General features: G+C 43.8%; 1 protein-coding gene across 1 annotated transcript; it reads right to left on the minus strand.

Annotated features, from left to right (window-relative positions):
- Positions 1-8,126: 8,126 nt before the first annotated feature.
- On the minus strand, positions 8,127-8,978 carry LOC308173876 (cholesterol 25-hydroxylase-like protein; the record flags this gene model as incomplete). Its single annotated transcript, XM_080548930.1, has 1 exon — positions 8,127-8,978. One exon carries the CDS (start codon positions 8,976-8,978, stop codon positions 8,127-8,129), a length of 852 nt encoding a protein of 283 aa, XP_080405056.1.
- Positions 8,979-15,583: the final 6,605 nt, after the last annotated feature.

Below are 15,583 nucleotides of genomic sequence, written 5' to 3' on the forward strand. Positions count from 1 at the left end.
GCACCTGTCCTGTTGTAAACCGTGCTCCACTGTCCCAAACCAAATTCCTAACATGTTTACATGTCATGGCAATAAAGTCTTCTGATTCTGTCTGATTCTGATTCTGATTCTGATTCTTCTGATTCTGAATGTAAACAATTTAATTTAATTTTAATTAATTTTTAAATTTAATTTAAATTTAATTTTAATTTGGCCATTTAGCAGACTATGTAAACATCACAGGTACAAAAAGAACATAGGTGACGGCAGCCAGTGATCTCTAATTATGTGTATGTTATGTTTTTAGCATGTCGATGTTCTATCAGCATGTTGTGATGTTATGAAAATGCAGTTAGATGTTGGTATCGATGTGCCATTGTTAGCCGCCTTTTTCACTTTTCTCCCATTCTCTGTATGAAGTGTACCATTCAAATACGTATTGATAGACTATCAACTCTTTTTTGTGGGGTGGGGATTTCAATGTATGACACATCATTGGAAAGCTTACAATCTGTAATTTCAGAATATGTAAACAACTGAAAATGACTTCAGCAACTGGTTGATCAAGTCTGTCTGGTTCACCATTAGGTTTTAGACACCTGTTGAAAGCAATGGAGCCTCGCTATGTAGTTCCCTCTCGTCCGCATTTCAGCCATGAAATTATACCAGCCCGTTATATAAAATGAAAATACAATGACAAGCTGGCAAGTCCTAATGTGAAGTTAAAAGCTGCTTATGTGAATACAAGTACAGTACAGTACAGTTCAAGTACAGTTAAGTACATTCTAAATGCTGCACCTTAATCAATGTTTTTTTTATTATATTATTATTAACATTATCATCAATCCACAAACAGTTGAAATGGTTGACAGTTTTAAATACCTTGGAATTACACAATTGGACAATAAACTTAGTTTCAACCAACACACCACCGATATCTTTAAAAGGAGCCAACAAAGGCCGTCACTTTTTTTTGGGGGGGGCAGTCCCACTCATATTTTTCATTTTATTGGACAGGCATAGTGAAGACAGACAGGAAAATAGGAGAAGACGGGAGAGAGGGCATGTCAGCAGGGCATGGGCTGGATTTGAACCCATGCCGACATGGGCATATGTGTGCACTGTAGACCGCGGTGCTAGACCACTGGACCACCCCAGGCCACGTCACTCGCAAACTTGAAGGACCGTATGTTCCCCCCCCCCCCCTCTTCTCCTACTACTGTACCAGAGCATCACCCAGCCCATCCTCATGTCCTGTTCCTCCTGCTTCTTCAACATGCTCACAGTCATCAACCCCAGGCCAAACTCCCACACATCACCAACACTGCTGCCAGGATAATTGGCCTCCCCACACCCAACCTCACAGCACTAAACAACAGGCCCATCTCACGCATCACAACCACAATAGAACAGGACATCACCCACCCACTCAATCTGTACCTCACCCCACTGCCATCCGGGCATAGGTACAGAACGCTAAGGTGCAAAAGGGCTCGCTTGGGCAAAAGCCTGATCCCCGCAGCCATTGTGGCCTTAAATAATAGACCGCGCTGAGTGTGTGTACTTGTGTATCTGTCTGTTTGTTTGTTTATCTGTGTTATACGGTGTTGTATGTATACTGTACAGTGGTGTGAAAATGAATTTCCCCCTGGGGACAATAAATCAAATATTTATTTATTTATTTGAGAGAATATTCATTTTGATTTACTTTTCAGTAAATGTAACTTTATTATACAAGTACGGCACAGTTCAAGTACAGTTCATTTTTCTAAATGCTGCACCTTAATGGACATTTATTTTATTATATTTTGTTTACTTGAGAAAATATTTATTTTTGTTTTACTTTTCACTAAATGTTACTTTTTTATTAGTAGGTTACAGCTGGTTGCAGCAGTATTGACAAAAAATGTATATGTTTTGTGATAATCTTTATCCTGCTATACCGAAAACATACCGAACCATGACTTAAAACCGAGGTACGTACCGAACCGAAATGTTGCGAACCGTTACACCCCAACTACACAGCCTAACCAAGCTGAGCTGAGCTATACTGGGTTGGCCTGATTAAGCATCCACCTCATATATACATTAGCGTTGCGTTGTAGTTTCTGCAACAGTGTTGGAAAAGATATTGTCTTAAAAAAAGATTTGAGCCAGCACAGTACTGTTCAGGTCGGCCATGTTGTATGCTCGTCTTTATGACACTAACCTCCTGGCTTACTGGTGTCTGTTCTCCATTTCAAAGAAGTAGTTCAAAATGTGGTTCTAATCTAGAAACGTGTACGTATCACTGCCATATTGGACGTTTTATGACTGCAGGGAGAATTTGCTGACTATGTGATTTTAGGGGTGTTTTTGAGATATGACGTGAAAATATCACAGCAGTTAGCAATTAAGCCTCCTTTTCCAATGGAGAACCTATTCACCCACACATCCAGATGTTTGATTCCACTGCTGTGTAGAATCAGACTGACAGAGACAGACTGACAGAGACAGACTGACAGAGACAGACAGACAGACAGTTAGTAGTTAGTAACACGCATTGACATATTGACTTAACCATAATGTCTATATACCAGCTCAGTGGCCTAGCGGTTAGAGTGTCCGCCCTGAGATCGGGAGGTTGTGAGTTCGATCCCCGGCCGAGTCGTACCAAAGACTATAAAAATGGTACCCGATGCCTCCCTGCTTGGCACTCAGCATTAAGAGTTGGCTTGGGGGTAAGACCCTGCGACACACCAGTGTCATGTCCAGGGGGTGTACATAAAACATAAAGCTGCCTCATGCTACAGAAACAAGAGATAGGCTCCTGCCCTATGGGCCATTAGGCTTGAGAACCATCTGTCCTCAAGGCTACTTACTTTACTTATTATGTCTATACCGTACCCTGATTCTCAACACCCCTAGAAATCACAAATATAACAGACAGTGAAACACACAGGGTTGCCACACATGATTGCGTAGGTAAGTCCATATATGTCCGTACTCTACCTCAGCTAGGTCTGGGGTGTGTTCTTCCCTCTGGTCTGTGGAGGAAGATAATCTTGTTGACTGTCATGACATTTTCATGAATCACTTTTTACAGCAGTAGTATTCAAAGGCTAGTTGCCTCATTGACTTTCACTTTTTATCAACAATGTAATTTACACTTACACTCACTTACACTTGTATGCCTCCCTTTCACTAAGAAATTTCCTTTTAGGATGTGCAGCATTTGTCACTCGCATGACAGAAAGACTTAACAGGTTATATCTCTTCTCTTTCATAAAGCCTGTTTGTGTATTGCTTTGTACCTGGGCTACATCAACATTCTGGCCTAGACTCGGTCTATAATGTGGCAACGGATTGGCTTTGTTTTGGAAACCAGATCTGGCCCACTTCTGGATCTCAACAAAAGGGTTGCAGATAGTATTTGCCTGGATCACTGATAACAAACTTGTCATGAACATATCTAAGACTATAACAGCTGAACCTGGTAGTGAACAAGGTTGCTATTGAGAAAGTACAGGAAAGAAAGCTTCTTAGTGTAACTTTAGACTGTAAACTGACATGGTTAAGACATAATAGATGTAACAGGGCTGAAATCAAGCCTTAATTACACAACCAGGTCATTTTTCCATTGTCAGATATTTTACATTTGTATGGTAACTATAGTTGTGTTCCATAATTCCCAGGGGGATACATCAACATTTCAGGGTTCACTCTGTGCTTAATTTTGACAGGATACCCAATAAAATTACTTCTTTATGACATTAGGACATGTTCATTGAGTATTGAAAACATAACAAAAACATGATCTGGTCAAGACTAACATCAGGTGGTCCACTACGGCCTTTAACAGCTGTTGGTTTACTGTCAGATTCCTTACTACTAGCCATGTCATGTAGTTTTAATCAAACATACATCTTGCTTAAAAAGCTTCCAAATATGTTCAAATATTCAGGACAATACGCACCCACATACGTAATCAACCTTCCGTTAATTAAAATATGGCTAGTTTTGATTTCAATGACTGGATTGGATCAAATATTGCCTACTCACACTATCTCTGTAGACAGTGTAACTCAGTGATAGTTCTGCAGTAGCCTGCTGAACTCCCGTGCAGATCACCTCAGACTTGGTTTGACCAATCACTGATGTCTTTGGGCTTAGCAAAAACATGGGTGAGTGTTTTCACCTCAGCTGGATGGTTTTCGAGACGGCTCCACTTACAGCTCCATCTTCTGTTTTGGTAGAGTGGGTCACCACCGAGGATTTCTTGTTGCTCGTCTTGGCCACCACATAGATAAAATATCAATTAAAAACTCAATTGAAGAGATAGGTTTAGGTCAACTGGTGCTTAAAGACATTTCGTGAGCTTTGAATTATAAGGTTCTATCTCCGTTTAGGGTAGTTCAGAGATATTGAGCATCAAAGTTGTTATATTCCGTTATGTTTTGTGAGATGGAACCTTTGTATTCTATGAATTACTAACTCAGAAATGACAACATTTTAAAAATAACACCACACAGGCATTAATAAACACCTAGTGGATCAGATTATGTAAAAAACTAAATTTTGACAAAAATGGAGATAGAACCTTATAATTCTAATGTCACCATTTACTGGGCTCGTGACATATTCCACAGTTTAGCGGCATAATTAATAGATACAGCATCACCAGCTTTCTTTTAGGTTCTGATGGTCACCTCAAATAAGTACAGTGGTGGAAATACATATTCACATCAACAATGCCTTTCCCACTTGATAGTGGAGGCTGTTGCAGAAGTGTCCAGTTCTAAAGGCCAGCAGGATTGCTACGTCTTGGCCTCAGGAGCATCTCTGCTTCTGAGATTTGTGATGCAGCTAGTTGGGCTTCCCCTTACATTTTCTTGAAGATTCTACTGCCTGGATGTCACTGACTGAACCATCTGTGGCACATACTGGTGCTACAGGACCGGAAGTCAAAGTGTCAAATAGAGCACTCACACTCCCTCTGGGTCATCATCTGTCACAACTGAATACATTCTTTCCAGGTCAAAGTGTCAAATAGAATACTCACACTCCCTCTGGGTCTATGTTCTCCTCTGTCATTCTTCATCCAGGTGTTGTCAATTGGCCAATCTATTCCCTCATTAATCATTCCACTCCCTCATCCCTCATTCCACTCCCGAGGGCTACCCATCATCCAATCAGAGGGCTGCCCGTCTGTTTATGTTGCTCATTGTCTCTCATTGTCAGTTGACTGTTTGGTTGTGTTTTGTTTGTTAGTTTGTCATCTCTTAGCTTTAGGTTATTTGTGTTATTTAGTACGTACCTTTTCCATTTTCCATTTAGTAGTTTGTTTAGATTAAGATTAAGTTTGGTTGTTTGTTTATTTGATTTAGTATTGACTACAGTTTATTTTCTATTTGTATTGTCACACTCTAGCCATAGGAAACAGGAGTAGGTGAGATGGCCTAGGCCCTAGGGTATTACAACACGTAGGCTCATCCCTATTAAATACATTAGGCAAAGGAGCGGCTGTCATTATGTAGAATTGTACACTGGTAGGGGTCACACTTTATTCTTTTGTTTCTTTGGGTTGACACCGCTCATAGTCTACCTGTTGTCCTATGGCTTGTCTTTTTGTACACCACCATTTGTTTATTAAATCATTGCACTGTAGTTCGTTCGTGTTGTGGCATTTATTTCGTTTTTCCCTCCCCCATTACAAGTGGCAACATACATTACACCCTTTATGTTACAGCTCCCCCTACACCCACTAGACGTAGAGGCATAAGATCTGGGGTTCGTAACATTTAAGATTAGAAAAAAAAAAAAACTTTATTTTATCATGCTCTTAAAGTGCTCTGGTGCAAAAAGTGCAAGGTGCGGGACAAACGTTTCGGTCATACGACCATCATCAGTGTCACAGGGCAACAGACAAACATGCTTTTCTTATAGGGCCACAGGATCTGCAGGTGGATCACAAACTTTCTGTCCAACAGGACCCAGCGGGTGAAGCTCGGGAAGTCCATCTCCGAGCTGAGGACCATCAGCACCGGTTCCCCGCAGGGCTGCGTCCTGTCTCCCCTCCTGTTTTCCCTCTACACCAACTGCTGCACCTCCAGCCACCAGTTGGTCAAGCTCCTTAAGTTCGCGGACGATTACCACCCTGGTAGGGCTCATCTCCAGGGGGGATGAATCTGCTTACAGGAGCGAGATCGACTTGGTGGTCTCCTGGTGCACCCGAAACAACCTAGAGCTGAATGCTCTTAAAACAGTGGAGCTGATAGTGGACTTCAGGAGGAACCCACCCCCTCCCTCTCCAATCATACTGGGAGGCACTCCAGTCACCACAGTGGAGTCATGCTGCTTCCTTGGGGTGACAGTCTCTCGGGACTTGAAGTGGGGGCCCAACATCGACGCCCTCACAAAAAAGGCCCAGAAGAGACTGTTTTTCCTGAGGCAGCTCAGAAAATTCCACCTCCCAAAGACCACGCTGGTGAACTTCTGGCCATTATTGAGTCCATCGTCACCTCCGCCATCATCATCTGGTTCCCCGCTGCAGCGGCCAGGGACAAGGCCAAGCTGCAGCGGGTGATACGCTCGGCGGAGAGGGTGATTGGCTGCCCTTTGCCCCCCCTTGAGGCCCTGTTTAAAAGTAGGGCTCTGGGGAGGGCCAGGAAGATCATGGCTGACCCTGGACACCCAGGACACGGTCTCTTCACCCCGCTCCCCTCAGGCAGGAGGGTGCGGTCTCTAAAAACTGTGAAGGCCTGACACTCACACAGCTTTTTCCCCACAGCCATCCGGCTCCTAAATGCTGCTTCCCCCCCCCCCCCCCCCCCTGACCTGACCCCCATCTATCTACCCTCCCTCCACCCCCACCCAGAGAGCTTTGGACTGTCTGGACATGAACACTTGAACACTTGATTTTATTATTTATGCATTTTATTATCTTGCACTATGATGTTGGTTTGCACTGTCTTGCACTGTCTTGTCCAAAACCAAATTCCTAACATGTTTACATGTCATGGCAAATAAAGTCTTCTGATTCTGACATGGCAGACAAGATCCATTTGGATGGGAGAGGGTGGAGTCCTATAGGAAGCACTGGAGGGAGAGGTCCTCCTTCATGCCTCCTGGGTTAACTGACTGTAAATAGAAAATCCATCTGCATTCAGTTTGGAGGAGATCTTGACACCAGACTCCTCCAAACTGAATGCAGGTGGATTTTCTATTTACAGTCGTGAGAACATTGTGATTTGGAAGTATAACTATGTGAGACTATGAATTGGTTGAAAGGTATGAGTGTATAAGGAAGGTATTGTAAGTAATAATAATAATAATAATTCATTAGATTTATATAGCGCTTTTCCGAGGCTCAAAGACGCTGGAGTACAGATCAACTGGGACTGTACTGGGACTCTTGACATTTTTTCTTACATTCCTTTACTCAGGAAATGAAGAAACATACTTTTGATAGTACCTGTGAAAGAATGCATTCAGTTGTGACAGATGATGACCCAGAGGGAGTGTGAGTGACCTGACACTGACTTCCGGTCCTGCATGTGTATATATAGAATGTGTTTCATACTATGTAAAGTGTAAAATACACTTGAGGGTTTTGTTTTGAATTCTATTTTCTAAATGTTCAAGCAACAGCACGGAACAGGAAATAGCATCAGTCCATCTGTAATTACAAAAAAAACCATTTAACTGCATTACTATTTAAATATTAAAAACGATATAAAAGCAAAGCGAAAACTTCTCTATGTAATAACGTTATATTCTCATAATTTCTTCATCATTTACATTAAGGATTGCAGAAGACAGATGTGCTGCTTGGGATATAACATGTAAAATAAAGTGTATCAATCTTCATTAAAAAAATATTTACTATTCAGTTTTGATGTATTTGAATTTGTTATCTAACATAGATACATACAATTATTTAAAAACAGCTACAGCAAGGTATTTTTTTTACAATATTATACAGAAACATAACACTTGCATTCGTAGAGCTGATGTCATCTGATCTGCATCTGTTTTTGGTTTGGTCCCTTTACGAAGTGGAGTCAGTATCAGAGCCTTTTTCTAACTTCCCTCTGAACTGGATACCCTGATCTGTCCGTGACATCACCCAGCTTGGCGTAGCCTCGTATCCTGGTCCGTAGCTTACATTACTGTGTTTCTCTTGCGGTTCCAAAATCGTCCTGTGCGTCTACATCCGACATGTCCTGTGTATCTCGTGTCTCTGCGTGCAGTGTTCCAAAAAGCCTGTCCCAGTGCGTGAAGTAGGGAGCGTAGTTCACCTTGAACTTGAGGTGGTGTAGGTCGTGGTGAGGAGCCCCGCCATACAGCCCGCAGGGCACCAGTCTGTGCGGGGACCAGGGCAGGTCATATCCCGAGTGGTCTTCTACAGACAGCCAGATGTTCAAGGCAAAGAAGAGCATTTCGGTGAGTGGATGGCAGTCCAGCAGGAGAGGGTTGGCTGCGGAGAACACGCCCAGACTCAGGGTCTCCCAGAGGCCCGAGTGCTCGGTGGTCAGGGCGAAGGTGGCCGTGTAGCAGTGGTGGACCTTGTGGAAGGTCCTGTACAGCCAGGGCACCTTGTGGTGGAGGATGTGCCACAGGAAGTACTGCAGGTCAAAGAGGAGGAGGCAGGCCAGTACATCCGAGGCAACACACAGAACCCCGGGGGCTCTGGCAGGGAGGTGAACGGGCCTCCAGTACCAATGCAGCACGCTGAGGGGGAAGATGAACACCGCGTGGTTATAAAGAGACAGAGCCAGACAGGTCCAGGCCATGGCCCAGGTCACAGTTCTCTCCGGCTGGATCTTGTAGCAGCGTACCAGGGCTACTCTGGAGGAGATGGTGTCCAGGCAGAGGTAAGGCAGGCAGCAGAGCAGGTAGAGGCTGAGGGAGAACAGAACCGGGAACAAGGGAGAGCGGAGGAGGTCTTCCAACGCCCTTATTCTGTCCCACACGTTCTGCAGCAGGAGAGGAGATGAGGGATCCATGACTGGCTCCATTATGCCTCCAGATTGAATTGGTGTGAGTATGAAGGGATTGTTGAAACCCTCCTTTTCATAGAGAGGGTGGGTGTGTCTTGTGGGACGTCCCACAAGCTACTTATAAGGAGCTTTTCCTGCCAGGGAAACATATACAGTTGGAAGGGTGCTCTACAAAACGGTTTAAACCTAATAATAATAATAATAATAACAATAATAATAATAATAATAATAATAATAATAATAACAATAATAACAATATATTAATTGTACTATGTGAGAGTTTGGTGTCAGTCTTTGAAAGCTTCCCATTGAGAAGTTGACTGTCCGCTTGAGCTGTAAAAGATCATTTTCCTCAATAAATACTATACCTAGATTTAAAGCAAGTTCCTATCTTGAGTGTCATTAATAATCCAGTAATAATACCAGTCAGACAGAGAACAGAAAAACAAAGCAAAGAAACAAAGACAGCGAGAGTGACAGAACTAGACTAAGGCCAAAGGCCTTAGAGAACAGGTGGGTTTTGAGGGCTGATTTAAAAATGTCCAGCGCATTGCGGATCGCTGCGGTGCATGAATGTGGCCCTAGTGCATGAATAGACATATTTTAATGTTTGAATGAAAGGTAAATGGTGTCAAGGGTGCTGGCATGTGAATAACCACTACTTTAGATTAAATACATGTTTATAAAAGTTGTGTGTATGAAGTTGTGGTGCCCCCCAAGACGACTGTGTATATCGTATAGTGTACTGGTTTCCAAAACATGGATTTCAATTCATACTGATATACAGTACATCATGTTGTTTAAGTGCAATATATTTTACATAAAGCATGAGCAGTAAGTCCTTGATGTTTTTTTTAATGTCGTTAAAAGACCCACAGCACCCCACAGACAACAGAATTGTTTATTATTCATTAATTTAACCCCTATTTTACCAGAAGTTGACTGAGTTAACTATATAAGTTAACTTTATAAATGATAAATGGACTGACTTATATATATAGCGCCTTATTCCAAAGAGCTTTACAATGGCCTCTCATTCACCCATTCACACACCAATGGCGGCAAGCTACCAGGCAAGGCGCCGGCCCGCTCATTGGGAGCAATTTGGGGTTCAGTGTCTTGCCCAAGGCATGTCGCCAGCCTAGGTCCAAACCGCCGATCTGCTGACCTTGTGATCATTAGATGCCGGCACTACCTCCTGTGCCACAGCCGCCACTATTACTGTAACATCCTGGGGAAGAGTTGTAGCGGAGAGGACTGGAGATGAATGAACCAGTTGAAAGATGTGGATGCTATGTAATAATTTATAATTTAGCAGACGCTTTTAATCCAAAGCGATTTACAATTACAAATTACAGGGACATTCCCCTGGAGTAACTGAGGGCTAAGTGCCTTACTCAAGGGCACACTAGTAGTGGTGTGGTTTCAGGCGGGATTTGAACTTACAACCTTCCGATCACAAGTCCAACTCACTATCCACTAGACCACCACTACCCTATGTGAAGGCCAGATTGGGAACTTAGCCAGGACACTGGGTGGGTCTGCTAGACAAGAGACAAGAGCAGTGTTGTCAGTGATTGTCTAAGCAGCACCCATTCTGCTTGATGCAAGGCTTTGGACATAACCACAGACTTTGTTTTAGTGTAATGTGCCACCTTGTGTTGAAATTAAATGCATACATACGTTTCAGCCCAGCACTCACAGAATAGACAAGGAATCTATTTCCTCATAACGTAAACATTAAAGCAGAACTTCATTCACTTTCTGATCGTTAATGGTGTCTTTGTACTGTAGTATACAGTATATTTCCTGTATTTTTATTTCTGTAGTCAAGCCTGAAAATCCTCATCCACATGTATTAACCTAGGCAACAAGTGTCAACATGAAGCAGCATTATCCCTGCCAATGTAGCTGACCACTATTAGATTAGATTAGATTCAACGGTATTGTCATTGCAGAGTACAAGTACCAGACAACAAAATGCAATTCTGCAAAGTCTAGCATCTAAGTACGGTAGTTAGATACAGTTACGAGCTATGTACAATATCTTATATTATATAATATAGTATAGTAAATAAAACACATATTCATTGTGCATTTAAGAGACTAAGCAAACGTCACATAGAATATTGAGCTATAGGGATTTATTGTGTTTCATCTGTCTGCAATCTTGGCAGTGTGGCAGTACACAATTCTGTTTCCTGAAAAACAATACACTTTTCTGACAATGTTTACTGTAGGGGAGAGCGGGGTAATGTGATCATTTTTTTTTACATTTGCTCCCCTCTAGTCAAGCTAAAATGAGTAAATCAGTAAAATGTACACATTTGCCATTAATTCAGGATGTCTTCTCGCTATGGAAATGATCAGAATGTCTTCAGGACAAAGGGCAATGAAAATATGATTGTTTTTTAAAAAGTGGTCTTGTGTCTCACTTTACCTCATCTTAGGGGTAAACTGAGACCGACCAGAGAAATCAAGGGGGTAAAGTGAACCAGTTGGGGGTAAGCTGATACACTTACTTTTTCCACTTTAAAACTACCATAACAACACATGTTGTAACAATTAGAATCCTGACAGCTAGATTGACAACCACACATTCCAAAACTAATATTGGACTAGTAACAGAATCATGGGGATTGGTCAATTAAGCACATTTTTTTAAATACTTGAAAGTAACCCAAAGTACCTAAACAGTAAATCAAATACAACATAATATAATTCAAAATGTTTTATTTAATTAACATTCACAGTGTGGAGGTCAGAACACAGGACCTTTAGAGCCAGCTAGTGTATGGGGGTCAGAGCAAAGGACCATCAGAAACAGCTAATACACAGTCTGGGGGTCAGAACATGGACCCATAATCAGAACCAGCTAGTACACAGTCTGGGGGTCAGAACATAGGACCATCAGAAACAGCTAGAACAGCCTGGGACTCAGGACACAGGCTAGACCCACCTGGATTAGAACATCAGCCTCATACTCTTAAACAAGGCCTACTCTACATTCCAGCCCTGAAGGTTACAGGGAAAGGTGAAGAGTTGCTCTCTCCGTGTGGTTCCTCCAGGCCTATTAGGTTGAGGCAGCTTCTTCACCACATCACCTTTAGGAACATGTGCCACATCATTGTCTTTTAAAGCAAACGTGGGTCTCTCCCACACTTTCTTGTTTCCCTGGATTCTTCTGAGGAATTGTGTAAGTATTTCGTCATCCTCAACTTTCTCAACCATGCCAGACACTCCTGCGTTTGGTTGCAAAGTTAACTAGGACAAAGTCACCCACGTTCAGATCTGTGTTTCCAGGATCACTTCTTTCATCCTCAGACTTCTCTTCGTCAAACTCCTCATCAAGTGGGACTGCGATATCACTCTCCTCAGAGCTGCTATGATTTTCTTTTTGGGTGCTTTCTTTTTCGGTTTTCCCTTTTCTTTGCTATTTAGCTTTTCCCCTGCCAGTTTCTTTTGTCTCTCTTCATAAGCCTTTTCTATTGTCTGCTTTCACACCCTTTGATTTGTGCTCTGGGGGGACATTTGGGAAGTGGTAGGATTTCACGAGGAGACACATATCCAGGTTGGCTGGGAACACGTGGCACATCTGAGTCAGCTGGCGAGACACATCCATGAGGACCACGCGGAGTGGATGGATTATCTGCAGGGGATGGATCATCTGAAGTGGATGGACCAGTGGATGCAGGCTGCAGCTCAGGGTTTGGCCGGTCTGACACCATGGATGATGCAAACGCTTCCTCAGGGAAAATATCTCTGTTATATGGGAAAATCCCAGTGGACTTGAATCCAGAAGTGATATTACGGGGTGTCACTGCTGACAAGAAGGCCTCATTCACAAGTCCTGCAATCTGGTAGATGGAGACTGTTTTGCCAGGGTTGGATCTCATCCACCCATCAAGAGCTCGGCTGTATAGGGTCTTGAACGGGCCATACACGGTCACGTCGAGAGGCTGCATGCGATGCGATGTGTGGGGTGGAAGGGTGTGCAGAACAATACCGTTGCTCTTTGCTTTTTCTACAGCCTTGAGTGAGAAGTGAGCTCTAAGATTATCAAGGATTAGCAGCATGGGACGGTCAGGAGTGCACTGAGTGTGCTGTATCAGGTGATCAAGGAACTCAGGCCAGGTGTCTTCATTCATCCATCCTGTTCTGGTGGAGGCACCTTTGGGTCCTGAATTAATTAATTAATTGTGTTATATACAGAGTTAAACACTTCTCTTTAAAACAATTGTGTTGAATGTACTGAACTTCCTTTAGAAAAAACATGCTCCTTTAACTCTATTCTGCTGTATTTTACTCCACTCTGCTCTCCCCTTCTCTATATTGTCTGTTCTATTTTTATTCTGTTCTAGGATTATTTATTGTATTCTACAAACAAGTGATGAATAATAATGAATATACAGTAGGAAATCATGGGCCTAGGACCGAACTCATAACAAAACATGTTGGTTGTTGGGGGATCCCTCAACTGGCTTTTCATAGGGGAGGGGTAGCTGCCTCTCATGCTACCTCTCTCCCCTCCCTGCCCTGGAGCTCAGACTCTACTCTCCACAGACTAAGTCAAACTCTCATGCAGTACCACATAACGACACCTGGGGTCGCTTGGGTGCGGATCAGAACTGGGTGGAGCGCGTTGTCAGGAAACGCGTGTTTACCGTTGCTTCCTCATTCACTCCTCGAACACATCTGTGTTAGAAGAAACTCCATCCAGCTCCATTAAGACTTCCGGTTCGCCGTTTTCACGGCTTCAAAATAAAAGCGTGAGTTAAACCATGAATGAAAAGTGATGGGTCACAACAGATTACCGTTGCTGAAAAAAGCACACATTACCAAACAGAAAGTCGGCTATATATATTTTATTTTTTTAAAGTAATTTTGATATATAGATATTGCTTTACATATCGGTGGAATTAAATGTAATTTTATACATGCCTATTATATTTATCTAAACTGGACTGTACAGATTTTTTTTTTTTTTTTTTAAGATTTCAGTAGATTACATTAGATTAGATTCAACAAAGTTGTACCCCAGGGAGGGGGGTGGGGGGGAAATACTGAAAGTGATTTTAGTCAATGTACCCCATGTGGGGGGGGGTTCAGCAGAGTGTGTGGAGGGGGGGAATGTTTATCAGAGTGACAGCTCTGTGAAAGAAGCTGTTCTGTAGCCTGCTGTTATGGGACCTGAGGATCCTGTACTTCATGAGTCTCTTAGATGGTTGGGGATCAAACAGACCGTGGCTGGGGTGCGAGGTGTCCTTGATGACGCTTGCCACCCTTCGCGGCCACCGGGCTGCCTGGAGGGACTCGATGGTAGGGAGTTTGGTGTCAATGATACACTGGGCGGTTTTCACCACCCGTTGCAGGATCTTCCATTCGGACACAGTGCAGTTGCCGTACCAACACTGTGATGCAGTTGGTGAGGACGCTCTCAATGGTGCAACGATAGAAGTTGGTCAGGATCCTGGGAGACAGCTGGGCTTTCTTCAATCTCCTCAAGAAGTATAGGCGCTGCTGTGCCTTTTTGACCAAGGAAGAGGTGTTAAGGGTACAAGAGAGGTCCTCAGAGATGTGGACACCCAGAAACTTGAAGCTGGGAACACGCTCCACCTCCATCTCATTGATGTAGATGGGGGAGTGTACGCGGTCATCAGTTTTCCTGAAGTCCACAATGATCTCCTTGATCTTATTGGTGTTGAGAGCCAGGTTGTTGTCAGCGCACCACACCGCCAGTTGTTGGACCACCTCCCTGTAGGCCGACTTGTTGTTGTTACTTATCAGGCCTACCACGGTGGTGTCACCTGCGAACTTGATGATGGAGTTAGAGCCATGCATCGGCATACAGTCGTAGGTGAAGAGGGAGTAGAGGAGAGGGCTCAGCACATAGCCCTAAGGCACGTTCAGGGTCAGGGTGGAGGAGGAGTGGTTGTCCAACTTGACGAGCTGGGGTCTGTTGGTCAGGAAGTCTAGGGTCCAGTTGCAGAGGGAGGTGCTGATACCAATTTCTCTGAGGTGACCAGCTTGCAGGGGATGACGGTGCTGAGCTGTAATCAATGAACAGCATCCTTGCGTAGGTTTCGCTTGTGTCTAGGTGGGACAGGATGGAGTGAAGTGCCGTGAAGATGGCGTCCTCCGTTGACCTGTACTTGCAGTAGACGTACTGCTGGGGGTGTAGTTTACGGGAAAGCTGAGTTTTTAGGTGGTTCAGGAGCAACTTCTCGAAGCACTTCATGATACCGGACGTGAGCGCAACAGGCGGTAGTCCTTCAGACTCGCTGCAGCAGAGTTCTTTGGCACAGGCCCAATGATTGTTGCCTTGAAGCACTTGGGGACGACTGCCTGGGCCAGTGACAGGGTGTAACTGCCTGGGCCAGTGACAGGGTGTAACTGCCTGGGCCAGTGACAGGGTGTAACTGCCTGGGCCAGTGACAGGGTGTAACTGCCTGGGCCAGTGACAGGGTGTAACTGCCTGGGCCAGTGACAGGGTGTAACTGCCTGGGCCAGTGACAGGGTGTAACTGCCTGGGCCAGTGACAGGGTGTAACTGCCTGGGCCAGTGACAGGGTGTAACTGCCTGGGCCAGTGACAGGGTGTAACTGCCTGGGCCAGTGACAGGGT

This window comes from Nansenia antarctica (assembly GCF_963989245.1).
Source record: "Nansenia antarctica genome assembly, chromosome: 19".
Classification (NCBI taxonomy): Eukaryota; Metazoa; Chordata; class Actinopteri; order Argentiniformes; family Microstomatidae; genus Nansenia; species Nansenia antarctica.